At 41.4% G+C, this 15,120-nt stretch overlaps 1 protein-coding gene across 1 annotated transcript; it reads right to left on the bottom strand.

Moving 5' to 3' along the window:
• Window positions 1-750: 750 nt before the first annotated feature.
• Window positions 751-14,917, bottom strand: LOC123761481 (uncharacterized). The gene is made up of 2 exons (XM_069314417.1): window positions 14,852-14,917; window positions 751-1,404 (listed from the first exon to the last, which is right to left on the bottom strand). The coding sequence occupies exons 1-2, from the start codon at window positions 14,915-14,917 to the stop codon at window positions 751-753; spliced, it is 720 nt and encodes a 239-aa protein (XP_069170518.1).
• Between the last annotated feature and the right edge of the window lie 203 nt (window positions 14,918-15,120).

Raw genomic sequence — 15,120 nt, 5'->3', positions numbered from 1 at the left:
TATCTTGTAAATTATTAATTTGTGCTCGTTGGACAAATTTGGAAAAATATTAGTGTAGAGGAAGATTTTCGAAAATTTCCTGCATGTAAGTCATTCAGAAATTCACATTTTAAAATATAACAAGAATGCACGACAAAAAAATAATCTTTATCTTCAGTGAAAGTGCACAAAATTATGAAAGAATTAACAACAATAATATAAATACATTAAGAACGTCAGAGAACTCATGATACCCTTATAAGATAAGAATTTTAAGAACGCACAGGCACTATTTTTTGGGGGGCTTCATGAAATTAGAATCGAAATTCTATTTGCATCCAGGCTGCGAAATGCTCATTTAAATGCAAAGTGAATGTTCATAGACATAAATAAACCACTAGAAAAATTGCAAACCACTTGAATTTTTTTGTAACAATTGTAAAATTGATAAATTGCAAAGTTTCTCTCCTTCGCTATGAAGACCGTGTCATCATATTAACGTTCCGAATGGGTATATTCGACATATCTTCCGAGTTCCAGGATCAGAGTGCTCCGGGATTGCCATCAGAGTGCTTTGCGTTCATCATCAGAACCCTTCGGGCCCGCTTTTCAGATTAAAAACTCTTCATCCTTTAGGGGAAAGGCAGTGATAAAGTAAACACCATTCCACTGAAAGATAATCAACGCACTGTCCCACTGAAAGGTCAAGGTACTGAGCATAAAACTTTGTCTTGCTTGGCTAAAATGCAGCAGCATTCCAATGTAATTGTTTTAATTGTGTAACCAGCAAGATTGTGCCACAACGCAAGCATTGTTGGGTATGGTCTCACACTCGTGGTTGGGTATGGTCTCACACTCGTGGTTGGGTATGGTCTCACACTCGTGGTTGGGTATGGTCTCACACTCGTGGATGGGTATGGTCTCACACTCGTGGTTGGGTTTGGTCTCACACTCGTGGTTGGGTATGGTCTCACACTCGTGGTTGGGTTTGGTCTCACACTCGTGGTTGGGTATGGTCTCACACTCGTGGTTGGGTATGGTCTCACACTCGTGGTTGGGTATGGTCTCACACTCGTGGTTGGGTATGGTCTCACACTCGTGGTTGGGTATGGTCTCACACTCGTGGTTGGGTATGGTCTCACACTCGTGGTTGGGTATGGTCTCACACTCATGGTTGGGTATGGTCTCACACTCGTGGTTGGGTGTGGTACCACACTCGTGGTTGGGTATAGTCTCACACTCGTGGTTGGGTCTGGTCTCACACTCGTGGTTGGGTATGGTCTCACACTCGTGGTTGGGTATGGTCTCACACTCATAGTTGGGTATGGTACCACACTCGTGGTTGGGTATGGTCTCACACTCGTGGTTGGGTATGGTCTCACACTCATGGTTGGGTATGGTACCACACTCGTGGTTGGGTATTGTCTCGCACACACATTGTGGTTTAATACACAGGTTGGGAATGGTCCCACACAGATGGCTGGATATGGTCTCACACAGATGGTTAGGTACAGTCCCACACAGATGGTTAGGTATGGTCCCACACAGATGGTTAGGTATGGTCCCACACAGATGGTTAGGTATGGTCCCACACAAATGGTTAGGTACGGTCTCAATCACTACAACATGACCAATCTTCGCCCCCCCCCCAAGTTATTATAAATCACTGAACCTTTTTCTGACTGCTGATCTTACGTTGTGAATATCATCTCTGTTCATTCACGAAATAATCGCCGTTATATAATTCAATCCTTCATAACGAAGAGACAGATGCCTCGTATCTCTGACGTCTTTAAATCACTCATGCAATTATTTTCTCCATGTCAAAAAAGGATGAGGACACATTATTCTCACTATCTTATGTGACGGGTAAGTTGAGACATATGACATTACTGTCATTACCTAATATGAGGATGAGATATATGACATGACAGTCATTACCTAATATGAGGCCAAGATGAGACAGTTGACACATCACTCTCACTACCTGATATATGAGCACGATTTGGGTTAATGAGTAATGGCTTTCAAATAAATACATTAATACACCAAAAATCTACGTTTGCTGCATTAAGCATAGTGTTTAACACATCAATACAATGTTTAGCACCGTATTTAAACATTGTTTTAAACAAACTTTGGTGTTGGACTTATATGTTTATATGACCTATTATTCAAGATGAGTGGTTGACGAATATTGGGAAACACAAGCAGGCACACACAAACACACACACACACACACACACACACACACACACACACACACACACACACACACACACACACACACACACACACACACACACACACACATACACATATTGACACTGGAAGACAGAAGAGTAAAGGGAGACATGATCACTACCTACAAAACTATCAGAGGAATTGAGAGGGTAGGAAATGATAAATTGTTTAACACGGGTGGTACAAGAAAATGGGGATACAAGTGGAGACTGAGTACCCAAATGGGCCAAAGGGACGTAAGAAAGAACTTTTCAGTGTCAGAGTAGTTAGTAAATGGAATGCATTAGGTAGTGATATGGTGAAGGCAGACTCCATACACAGTTTCCAATGTAGATATGATAGAGCCCTGTAGGCTCAAGAATCTGTACATCAGTTGATTGACTGTTGAGAGGCGGGACCAAAGAGCCAGAGCTCAACCACCGCAAGCAGAACTAGGTGAGTACATACACACACACACAACTGTGTCAGGAATCATCCAGAACCTTGTATTCCACATATATCAGTCCAATCCTGAAGTATGCATATCCAGCGTTGAGTCCGTGTCTAGCCAAGCACATGACTAAATTGAAGAAAGTTCGACGGTATACCACCAGACTAGTACCAGAGCTGAGGGGCATGGGCCACAGGGAGAGACTATGTGAACTAAACTTAACGTCGCAGGAAGACAAAAGAGTTAGGGGAGACATGAAGACCACATTAAAGATTCTCAGAGGAATTAAGTGGGTAGATAAAGATAGTTGATTTAACACAGGGGGTACACGCACAAGGGGACAATTGTGAAAATTGTATACCTACATGAGTCACAGAGGCATTATAATTATTTTTTTTAGTGTCAGAGTAGTTAACGAATGGAATACACTAGAAAGTGATGTGGAGGAGGCAGACTCTATTTACAGTTTCATATGTGATATGAGCCCAATAGCCTCAGGAACCTGTACACCAGTTGATTGACAGATGAGAGAAGGGACAGTTTCATATGTGATATGAGCCCTGAATAGCTGATATTGAGCCCAATAGGCTCAGGAACCTGTACACCAGTTGATTGACGTTTGAGAGGCGACAACAAAGTGCCGAAAATCAACCCTCCCCGCAAGCATAATTGAATGAGTACACAAATACACAAACACATAGACAAAATTGGTTGGAAGTCGGTACATTAGACAACCGATGATAGAAAGGTGGGGTCCAGGAGCTAACCGTTCGATCCTGCAGAAACAAGTATGGGAATACAAATGACACCAACTTCCAACATGTACATTGTGTTCCGCCTCTCCAAGAAAAGTCCTGCAGATGGTACATTGCTGCTTCTCATAGTTGCTATGAGAAGCAACTATGAGCAACATATCGTCAACCCAGTAATTGAACGCATCGCTATCTATTATTTTGCTACATTTCATGTTGTGGAATGGAATCCCACCCTAAGTTTTCCACGACACCTTCGGTCTTCAATCCTTCAGGGGTCGTCTGTGAAGCGCCCCAACTAATTTATTTTCCTATTTCCAAGGCTAAATACTTGGATTTGGTAATTTTTGATTTTGCATTAACCTTCTCTTAACATACATTATCTATATGTATATATAAGGTATGTATGTATGCCCTTAAAATACGTGTACAGTTCCAATATTGACAAAAATAATCTGAATTTCCTCCTCTAAACCTGGATATATTTTGCTCATTACCAAGGGCCACATAAATCCCTTGGCTGCTCTTGCCACCTCTCCATCGACAAACACATATAAATCTTCCCCAGATTACCTTCTTTCCCTCTCCAAACACTCTGGCCTTCCCTAAATTCCTCCTTCTCCTCTCTTCTCTGCACCTAAGAGCTTCTCCTTTCTTGTATTTCTATCATTTATTTCTTCAATACCTCTTTATCTTGTCTTTGTCTTGATGTCTCTATTTGTTGCCTTATTTTCATAATTTGTTATATTTATTTCTTCGTGGCCCTTACATTTCTTTATTTTCAATTATATTTTCCTGTTTTTAAGTGCTTTACTACGCATTACTTCTTTTTTAACCAATGGTTCTTTGTATCTGTCTCTAGGCAATCATTAGATTCCTGTCTCCTATGTGTCACTGGGCTCCCGTCTCTGGTCTGTATCTAGGTACCAAATTACAGACTGCCTCTGGTCTATCACTAGGTACCACCTGTCTCAGGTCTGTCACTTGGCACCACCTGTGTTTGGTCTGTCACTAGGCACCTCTGTGTCTCTATGTACCTGTCTCTAAGCCCTATGGCCAGACCAGAGAGCAGGCTGTCCATGGAGTCTGCCTAAAGTTTTACTCAGGAGACGAAACCTCTCTTTCCCTGGGCCATTAAATTTACCTTAATATCTCTACCATGCCAACTTCACCTTCTTTGCTAATTTTCCATTTACTTTAATTACTCCCCCATCTACTTCGAAAACCTCCACCTGACACTATATTTTTCTACATTGCCAATCTCTCTTTGAGTTTGTATGCCATATATCTTGATACCATCTCTCTACCTTGAGATTTTTATCTATCATTACACCCTCCCTTAACCTTGAGACATATTTATCTTTCGTGCAACTTGCACATGGAGACGTTTAAGGGTCTCTATGTGTCTCTCACACATATGCACACACACACACACACACACACACACACACACACACACACACACACACACACACACACACACACACACACAACATATCGATTACATAATGCTCCCCCCACACTGCATCTCCAAGAATCACCCGCGACAACACGACAACCGCTAGCTGGCCTGCACCTCACCGCCTATGACTCATGTCACCAAGAATAAACATTACCCCACAAAATACAATTTCATATCATTAATTTCTTTCACATGCTCAAGGCACGAGCCTGATGTTTGTCACTTAAGTTTCGGTGGACTCGACGTTTTGTTCCCTCTGGGGATAGGGACTCTGAGTTCTTAAAATTAGTGAATATGTTTATATTTGTTGGTGTTCTTGACGAAAATTACATAATTCGTTGAAACTGTGACATTCAGCAATATATACAGCCCAATACTCAGTGTCCAAAACATAGCATCAGTTGCTTGTAATCTAAAAAATGTTCTAAGTATTGTTCTATGTATTTTATATTGTTTTAAGATTTTATATTTATTTATTACACGATCATAGGTTCGAACTTTTTACTCACATTTTACGAAATATGTAATATTTGAACAAACGTTAATGTTCCATTAAAGGAGAGAAAGAGAGAAAGAGAGAGAGAGAGAGAGAGAGAGAGAGAGAGAGAGAGAGAGAGAGAGAGAGAGAGAGAGAGAGAGAGAGAGAGAGAGAGAGAGAGAGAGAGAGAGAGAGAGAGTGCATATGAAGTAACCAGAAATATAACCCAGATATTTGACTGTCGTGTAATAAGCTATTTACTTTGCGGCGTAAGGAAGAGAGGGGACATAAGATGAAGAGAATGAATGGTCAATGAGGGGAGAACATTTGACAAATGAGGAAAGGGGAAAAGCTGACACGAAAGGAATATAGAAGCCCAAGAAGGCATTTATATATATATATATATATATATATATATATATATATATATATATATATATATATATATATATATATATATATATATATATATATATATATATATATATATATATATATATATGTGTGTGTGTGTGTGTGAGTAGGTTTTTAAAAGGTTTGAACTGTATGGAGTCCAAAGACTCCATACACAAATCTCAATTCCTCCAAAACACTCCATACACAACAACTCCCTAAACCTCAAAACATTCTATACACAACTTCCAAAGTCTCCGAAAGCCTCAGAACCCTCCTTACACAACCTTTCCAAAACACTCCCAGCGTATATCTTCCGTACTGAGGATGACATTATGCAGGAACTACTTGTGAAACAGGCCATCATGTCCGCTAAGAAGGTTCCGCCTCTGACCCTGCACGGAGTTATACTATGTTGATCTTTGCCCCCGACACCCCTCCCTCTCCCCTTCATATAAAAGGGGATATATGATAATATTCTGTCTTGCCTCTTCCGACTGAGGATGAGGTCCCTTTGCACCATGGAGAAGGGGGGGGGGGGGGAATACGAGCGGATGCCACACACCCCTTATCACCCCCTTTAGTGCACCTCCTTCTCCCTCTAGCCCCAAGGGGCCTTTCTGGTGACCTAGGTCTCAGCTTGAGTGAGTAATTCCGCGGGTAGACGAAGCATAAGTCAGGCACTGCGCATGAACAACAGAGCAAGACGTGTCTAGCCTCGCCAGTGCCACATTACTGCCTACCACCTACACCGCCACACCACCGCCACCCTCTACACCACCACAACACCGCCACCCCCTATATCACCGCCACCCTCTACACCACCACCAGCACCACAACACCACTGCCACCCTTTACACCGCCATCATCACGGCCACCTACATACTTAACAACAACAATAATAATAATAATAATAATAAAAATAATAATAATAATAATAAAAATAATAATAATAATAATAATATAAATAAAAGTAATTAAAATTTTGGAAAGATGATAAAATGAAAAATGTAAAATTTACAGATAATCACACCATATATATATATATATATATATATATATATATATATATATATATATATATATATATATATATATATATATATATATATATATATATATATATATATGAATAAACCACACAATATATAGAAGCATAATGAAAGAGTAAACCTACGAAAAAGGCGAGAGGAACCTGAAATTTTAAACCTCTTTGGAACAACATTTTTAACCACTTTGGAACAAATATAAATTCATAGGCAAAGAACTGTTACTCATTATTATTGTTGTTGTTGTGTTTGTTGCTTCAGTATTGCTAAGCGAACTGTGTGGAGCTTTTCCACTCCAGACCCTTACTCGCTAATTGAACGCCGTCTACCCTAATCTTCGTACCCTAATCGACCAATCTCCATACGGAATGGACCATATTTCACCGCCAAACGCACCCAATCCCTCGCCGCGTTCTTGGATTGGGTGGATTAGTCGGCTGGCAGAATCGGGTAGCTCATAATCCGGCTCACAATCTGTTCCTCCGAAGTTGCATGTATCTGGCTCAAAATTATGCAACATGCCCTTCTTCCTCTCTCTCTCTCTACCTCTGAGAAATTTATTTAATTTTCTCTCTCTGTCTCACTCTAGTACACTGTCTCTCTCTCTCTCTCTCTCTCTGGTCAGCGTCACTCCAGCAATCTTTCTCGCCATCTTAATTGACCCGGAGCCTTCCTTGCATGCGCTATCACTGACCACCAGTACGCTATCATCGGCCATCGTCACTCTCCTCACTGTCTCTTATTCACTGTCCCTTGGCCTCATATATAAACATTGCTTCTCCTGCTTCCCTGCCCTACTCTCTCTCTCTTTCTCTCTGTCCCTCCTCCTCACTCACTCTCACGCACACATCAGATTTTCTCATCGAGAGCCTAACCAAACCTAACTTAACCACTACGTCACTCCCTTCAATTCTTTCCTTCAATCCGACTACTCATTCGGAATATGGATATAGTCGAATGATGGAATATTTCAAACCCAGGCCTCTCAGAAATTAGTTTATCTCACACACGTTCCCTCCCCACACACACACACACACATACTCACACACAGAGTTTTGTATAACATGATCACTTGTCATTCGCCGGCATTATCAGCAGGAAGATGCCGTGAATGACCAAGTGAGCGGAGTACACAGAAGAGAGGAAGGACACACGGAGAATGGTAAGGAAGTATGCAAAGTATTAAAATATAGTTTCAATTAAATTTTCAATTTGGAATAGGGCTTGAACATACATCTAAAAGTGACAAGAAAATCGACACTCAAAAGAAACTGTCTAAATAGTGTCATTTAAAGACCGATTGACTGATGAAGATTAAGTCACCACAAGAGGTGGCACGAGTATAAGTAGACAGTAGGTGGTAGCTGATTGGAGCGAATGAGGTCTTTGGTTGTGTAACAACATGAAAGAGTCTCTGGGCCCTTGGCGTCATTTAAAAGTGTTTGGAAGCAGCTAGTGGAGTAGATGTAATGGAACCCACAGTCCTAGGCAATATGTCACCCTGGATATCAATGGAGACGACTCACAATATGTAGATCCCTTGTTATATTATTCAACTCTTCGCTAGTAAGTGGGAAAACAACCAGAAGTAGAAAATTCGCTACCGTGATGCCTATATACAAAAGAAAGTTGGAAGACAGAAGACAGTGAACTATAGAGCCGTATCATTTACACAGATATTAGAGACTGATGCACTTAAAATAGTTGAATTTCGTCTCGAAAGATCAATATAGGGTCCGGTGAGAGAATCGTGTTTCACAAATCTAATAAGGGTTTTACAGCAAAACGAATCTGTCAAAGCGGGCATAGCAAACACCATCATCCGTGATTGTCAGAAAGTTTTCAATATTGTTTATACCTAGAGACTCTTACTTAAGCTAGAGCTACAGGCTGACTTAAGGGGGGAGCCTTAAGTTGAGTACAGGGGTATCTCTCAAATGAATGGAGTATGAGGACAAGGTGCTTGGATATATAAAAAAGGTGCCCAAGCCCTTGCTCCATCCGGAATCGAACTAATAATCAGTTCTAGAACTATTATACGCAATCAAACGCCAAATTTAGTACATATATGTACTATACTAGGCCTACAAAAGGAAAAATTCGATTTTGTTCTTTTTCGAACCTTTTACAAAAAAAAAAAAACTGTAGTAAACGTAGAACAAATCCACAAGGGCCGTGACGAGGATTCAAACCTGCATTCGAATCCTCGAATTCATTTGATGCATCACACAATTGTGATTTCTGTGTGGAATGAAGTAAACGTAGATTATTATTTTGAATTCAACAGTTGACATTTTACACATTCCTTCCACAGTCACCGATGGTACTATTATTTTTTTTAGACAGGTAGTAATAATGTTACCTTCAGATAAATGCGACAAGTCATTTCTGATTTATATAACATTTCACAAGAATATTAATGCCATATCTTCATTTTAGAGGTGACGGAACAATCAGTGATTTAATATGCAAGAGAAGTCTGCCAAAAAGTAGGCAAGGGTGAGGGAATCATGTGAGCTAAGTGGACTTGTCTAGTGGGAATTATGTAGAAGATGAACTCTCTTTCTCACCTCTTTCTTTTCTCCGAACCAAGTGATGTTTTTTTTTTTAGGTTTTATGTCCAAAGGGGTGGGAAAGGACGTGGGGAGGTAGAGTATCGTGATGTACCAATGAGAAAACCAGTAGGAGCCATAATGAGAATTGGGAGAGAAATGGTGATTAACGTGATTGCGATGGTGATGGTTGAGTATTGCGGTGGTGATGGTGGACTGTTGTAGAGGTGTTGACGGAGTATTGTGGTGATGATAATGGTTGAGTATTGCTCGGTTGTATTGTGCCGCTGATACTGAATATCACGGGAGTACTGACAGGATCATCTCCAGCAGACGAGCTGGAGATGAAATACCTAAGGTAAAAGGTGGTAGTGATAGATGGTGGTACTCACCTAGTTATAATTGAGGGGGACTGGCGATGGCTCTTGGGTCCCGCCTCTTAACTCTCAATCGACCGGTGTAAAGGTTCCAGAGCCAATTGGGCTCTGAGTATGGACTATGCCTCCACTACTTTACTTCTTAGCGCATTCCATTTTTTAACTACTCTAACACTGAAAAAACTTTGTCTCTGTGGCGCTATTAGTTACTGAGTTTCCATCTGTGTCCCTTTGTTCGCATGTCACCCCCATGCTGAATATTCTGTCCTTGTCTGCTATGAGTAGTTTGTATGTGGGAATCATGTCTCTCCTGTTTCCTCCTCTTCCAGTGACGTGAGGTTTACCACTTGTAGTCGTTTCTTGGAGCTTATCTCTCTCAGCTCTGGGACCAGTTTGGACATGTAGCAGGTGGCGGTCAGTTAGCTGGCACTGACTATTATTACCTATTACCTACTTAATAGTAAGTAGGTCTTACTATTACCTACTTAAATAGCCATGATTGATAATCAACCAGTGGAAATTACACCCTTCGTTATAAAGATTAGAATAGGGTAGTCCTTGTACTAGTAGTAGTGGTAGTTGAGATTACTAATTATAGCGACATATAGCAGAGGCTGTCTGACAGTCTGGTGTGTTGAGAGGGCATGTTCGTTCGTGAGTGTGCGCGTTGAGTGTAAGCATCCACACACACACACAGAGGTCGGTCGAGGGTAGGTGGAGGTGGACAGTGATAAAGAGCCCCTACGTCCCTCATCGCCACCCACACCCTTTCCCCATGCCTCTCCATGTGGGTGTTCAAGTGGCCCATGTTATATTTAAAACAAAACTAGATTGTCACACACCATCCCCACCTCGTCAAGCACTACAAATAAAACACACACACACACACACACTTTACATATATATACACACCCACATATCCATCCACACACACACACTTTACATATATATACACACCCACATATTCATCCGCACACACACACACACACACACACACACACAAACACACACACACATCCACCCACACATTCACCCCTCCCCCTACAACACACACACACAAGGGCAGCCACATACTCTCCCACATGTTACACACAGAGATCACACTAACGTGATGCATCAAATGATTAAGGCAGTGTCGATTAAGGCAGTGTCTGGGTTGCTCCCGGACGCAGGTTCGAATCCTCGTCACGGCCCTTGTGGATTTGTTCTCTCCCACACGTCTTCAGCGCCAGGCACCTCGGACGCGTGTTAAACCACCCTGCCACGTTGTATTCTCTCTCCCTGAATTGGTAATCGCAATTTAGCAAACAGGAAGTGTGATCAGAGAGTATCGCGTCTGCAACTTGAGAAGGCCAGAAAATCTAAGAAACCGGTAGATATTTTATGCTACTGGTGTTGCCCTTTGTCCAGACTATTGATGAATTCCGGAGATTTAGGTGAATTTTAATTCTATCCAGCTGGGTTGGCTTTGCGTAAGAATATCAATTGGCTTAAAAAGCAAAGTCACCCCTAACTGAGACACGTAATAGATGTAATTCACATTCGTAACAACTTTACAGCGTTACAGCTTCTTAATTAAAAATGAACTGAAAAGTAATTACATTCATTGCTATGGTCACGAAGACGAAATAACAAGTTTTGGTTGTCGACAAATTTCTTTAAAAACGTAGAAACGCCTGAATTTTCGTAGCGGAGGTTTGTGAGGGAGATGACACCACCTGTCTGCGTCCAGCTTGACCTCTCAACCAACAGGTCGCATGTTTACGTGACGGTAACCAACGTTACAGAGGCAACTAATATGAAAATCAACGGATCACAAATATCTTCGTTTTCTGTGCATATTAAAAGAACGAGATGCTCTGTTACCCCCCACTTGTCTCGGTCACCCCCGCTTTCCTCTGTCACCTCGCTTTCCTCTGTCACCCCCGCTTTTCTGTTAACCCAGCTTGTCTGTGTCACCTCGTCTATCACGTTTATGTCACCTTGCCAGCCCCTGACACCCTGCTTGCTTCTGTCACCTGGTCTCCTGCTATCCCATCCCATCTAACCTATTATATTTGCTCATCTATCTCACGGAAAGAGAGTTCTCCCATATGACTAATCTGGGATTCCATGTTCTGAATTATATTTCCATTGTTGTTAATTTAAAAGATTTCTCGCCTATCAGCTTTGACAATCCCTCTGAAAATCTTTAACATCTGGATCATGCAACTTTTTCTCCCTTCTTTTGTTTCCAACGTGAAGTTAAGTTTTCTCCGTCTATCTGCCACTGGTCTCACATACGTGGTATATCAGAAATCTGAAGGTCACCTTGTTCAAAAGTTAGTGAAAGCCGCTCCAATGTTCGCTAGCTTTATGTATAATTGTGATTATTCTTCCGACATAAGATTCTTGCTCCTAGACCCAAAGTGAACTTTGATACTTTTGATTTGTCTCGCTTTATGTCCTATTCTTCTCGTATTGGCATCCTGAGAGACATTTAGCACCTTTTGAATATCCCGGGACACAGGCGATGCTACACAGTCTTCCTGGTTTGATGCCGTCTTCTGATAATTACTTACACACGATCTACCTCTTTTTCTTGAAATGGGAAGGTGTTGCTTACTTATGGTGCATCAAGTCGGTCGTTTGCCACCAATTTCATTATTTTTGTACCTGTATCATGTTGAGGTTAAGCAACAGTTTCTCAAGTGATACTCTTAAAGTCGCTCGGACTGCTGGAGATGTCAACTGTCCACCTCTTGACTTTTACGTTACTTCTGCTTACACAAACATTAAGGAAACTCGTCTCACAGTCAGCTCATGTGTGTGTTTTTACCGAGTTATACTTACCTAGTTGTACTTGCGGGGGTTGAGGTTCATCTCTCTGGTCCCGCCTCTCAAAATTCAATCAACTGATGTACTAGTTCACAGGCATATTGGGCTTTGCGGAACAGGGTCCAAAACTTGAGAAAAGTATGAGCCATTGTACGTCATCGCTACTCTTTAAACACACCTAACCTAACCTAAACTAACTTAATCCAACCCAACCTAATACTGAAACTAACCCAACCCAATCTAATCTTTTTCAACCCAACTTAACTTAAATTATAGTAAGTTTTGTGTTACATATGGTGATATGGTTTGTGGTTTGTGGCGACAAAGTGAGACCATAGTGTTCTTTGCCGTCCAGGTCACAGGTCACACTACCAGCGTGTGTGTGTGTGTGTGTGTGTGTGTGTGTGTGTGTGTGTGTGTGTGTGTGTGTGTGTGTGTGTGTGTGTGTGTGTGTGTGTGTGTGTTTCCCTCAGAGTACCCCCTATCTTCTCGCAGCAAAAGAACCCTTCAGGACGCTGGAGGCAACTCAAAGCACGAACAATGGCCACATTATGACTACGCAGACACGTAAAAACGCTCTTACTCAAATTCACGCACGGTAGCTCACGTTTCACGCCCCCTTCCTCCCCTCTGCGTTCTGTTTCACAATCAAGAACTAGAACCTGAAATGATTTTTTCAACGTTAAATAATAACATCAATAATAATGATAATGAAAATAATAACACGAATAATAATAATACGAAAAGTAATAATAACACGAATAATAATAATACGAATAATAACAATAATAAATAAAAATAATAAAAATATAAATAATACAACATTTTATATAAACAATTAGAGATAAAATGTGTTGACGCTTCTTCCTGCCAGGGGCCGTATCCACATCCTTGAAGGAAACGGTTCCGGGGCCCCAGTAGCAGCAGCAGCAGCAGCTGTGGGAATCATGCCCCTCACCCACAAGCTCTCCCACAGGAACTTCGTAAATGCTACGTCATGTGAGAGACGGACATATGTGAGTGATCCTCTGGCAGCATTCTTGAGGGCCAACACCATAACTGTCTTCTGGATGACAGATATATTCATATTCTCTTTCTCTCTCTCTGCGTCTGTCTTTGTCTCCCAGACGCCGCTATATATTGGCGCTGTCATCTGTGAATCAGGTAATATTTCCGGTTGTTAAGGTGTCCACTATGGCCGCCGTGGTGGATGGTGATCAAATTTTATCATGCTTTGTTCCATTTACTTTTTTATTTATATTATTTGCATTACAAAAATGTAAATATCTCAAAAGGTGTGCGTGTGTGTGTGTGTGTGTGTGTGTGTGTGTGTGTGTGTGTGTGTGTGTGTGTGTGTGTGTGTGTGTGTGTGTGTGTGTGTGTGTGTGTGTGTTTTGAAGAGCATGAAATCAAATTCATTTTATAACACTGATTACAGCATTAGCGAAAGAAAAAGATCAATGATCGTTCTTCTCGATCTACCATTGTTTAAAATGTTAATTTCCTTCTTGTCCTCCCCACGTTTCTTCTATTGTCTTCCTTTCTTGGAATTATTCTCGTATCTTTCCTTTAACATTTCCTCAACATTTCGTCTCCTTCTCTTCTAATTTTCTTTATACTATCTCGAAAATGGTCTTTATCGAGGTGTGCATCTCCCTGCACTATCACAACTGCCAATTACACCTTGATGTAACGATCGAAGGTGGACACACCAAATAAGCTTCACTAACTACTCGTTCCGATAATCGGTACTAAATCACTATAAGCGACAGTTAACATAGCGACTTGCAGTGGAAACGCACGTCCTGATAAGGAGAATAATGACTTGGCTTTTATGGTGATAGGGAGTGTGTCAGAGACGCCTAGCCACCCCATTCCCATCACTTATCCCATAGTCTCCCCCTCCCTCTTCCCATTTCTCAACCCGCCTAGCCTCCATCCCCTCCTACCTCCAAAACCTCCTAACCCCCTACCATGATTTCCTCATCCCCACCCTCTATGCTTGCTCATCCTCCTTCTATCCTAGATGCCCCCCCTCCCTCTATCCTCTCCAACTCACCTCATTCCCCTGTCCCCGATCGCTCCCAATTTGTCATCCCCCGGTAATTACTTAGATTAGTTCACTGTGTAGTCCTCCTGAGCGGCTTCTGTGCGTCCACTGCTGCTCCTGGTGCCCTTACGCTGAAGCCACTGCTAATACTGCTACTGTTATTACTCTTGGCAAGGCTGGCCGCTGTAAATGCTATAGTTTTAGCTACTTACGGTATTTTAATTACAGTATTTCAGTACAGTATTCTACTATCTAGTATTTTAGTTACTGCTGATAACTGCTGCTTCTGGTTGTCATTACTACTGCTGCCGATATTGGTGTCACTCCTACTCATGCTACCGTTGCTGCCTCCATAGTTACTGTATTGCGTTTGCTATCGTTAATATCGCTGATGTTATTACTATAGATATCGCTATTATTGTAACTGTTGTAAACAATTATATTGTTTACTCTATTTTGTAACCACCTTGTTGAAGTTTTTGTTTTGCTGTTGTCCTTGACACTCAACCACTTGAGTTCGGTAATGGCAATAATAGA

Source organism: Procambarus clarkii, chromosome 7, assembly GCF_040958095.1.
Source record: "Procambarus clarkii isolate CNS0578487 chromosome 7, FALCON_Pclarkii_2.0, whole genome shotgun sequence".
NCBI classification, from domain to species: domain Eukaryota; kingdom Metazoa; phylum Arthropoda; class Malacostraca; order Decapoda; family Cambaridae; genus Procambarus; species Procambarus clarkii.
Note: the sequence above shows the minus strand (reverse complement) of the source record. Positions and strands in the feature narration are given on the sequence as shown.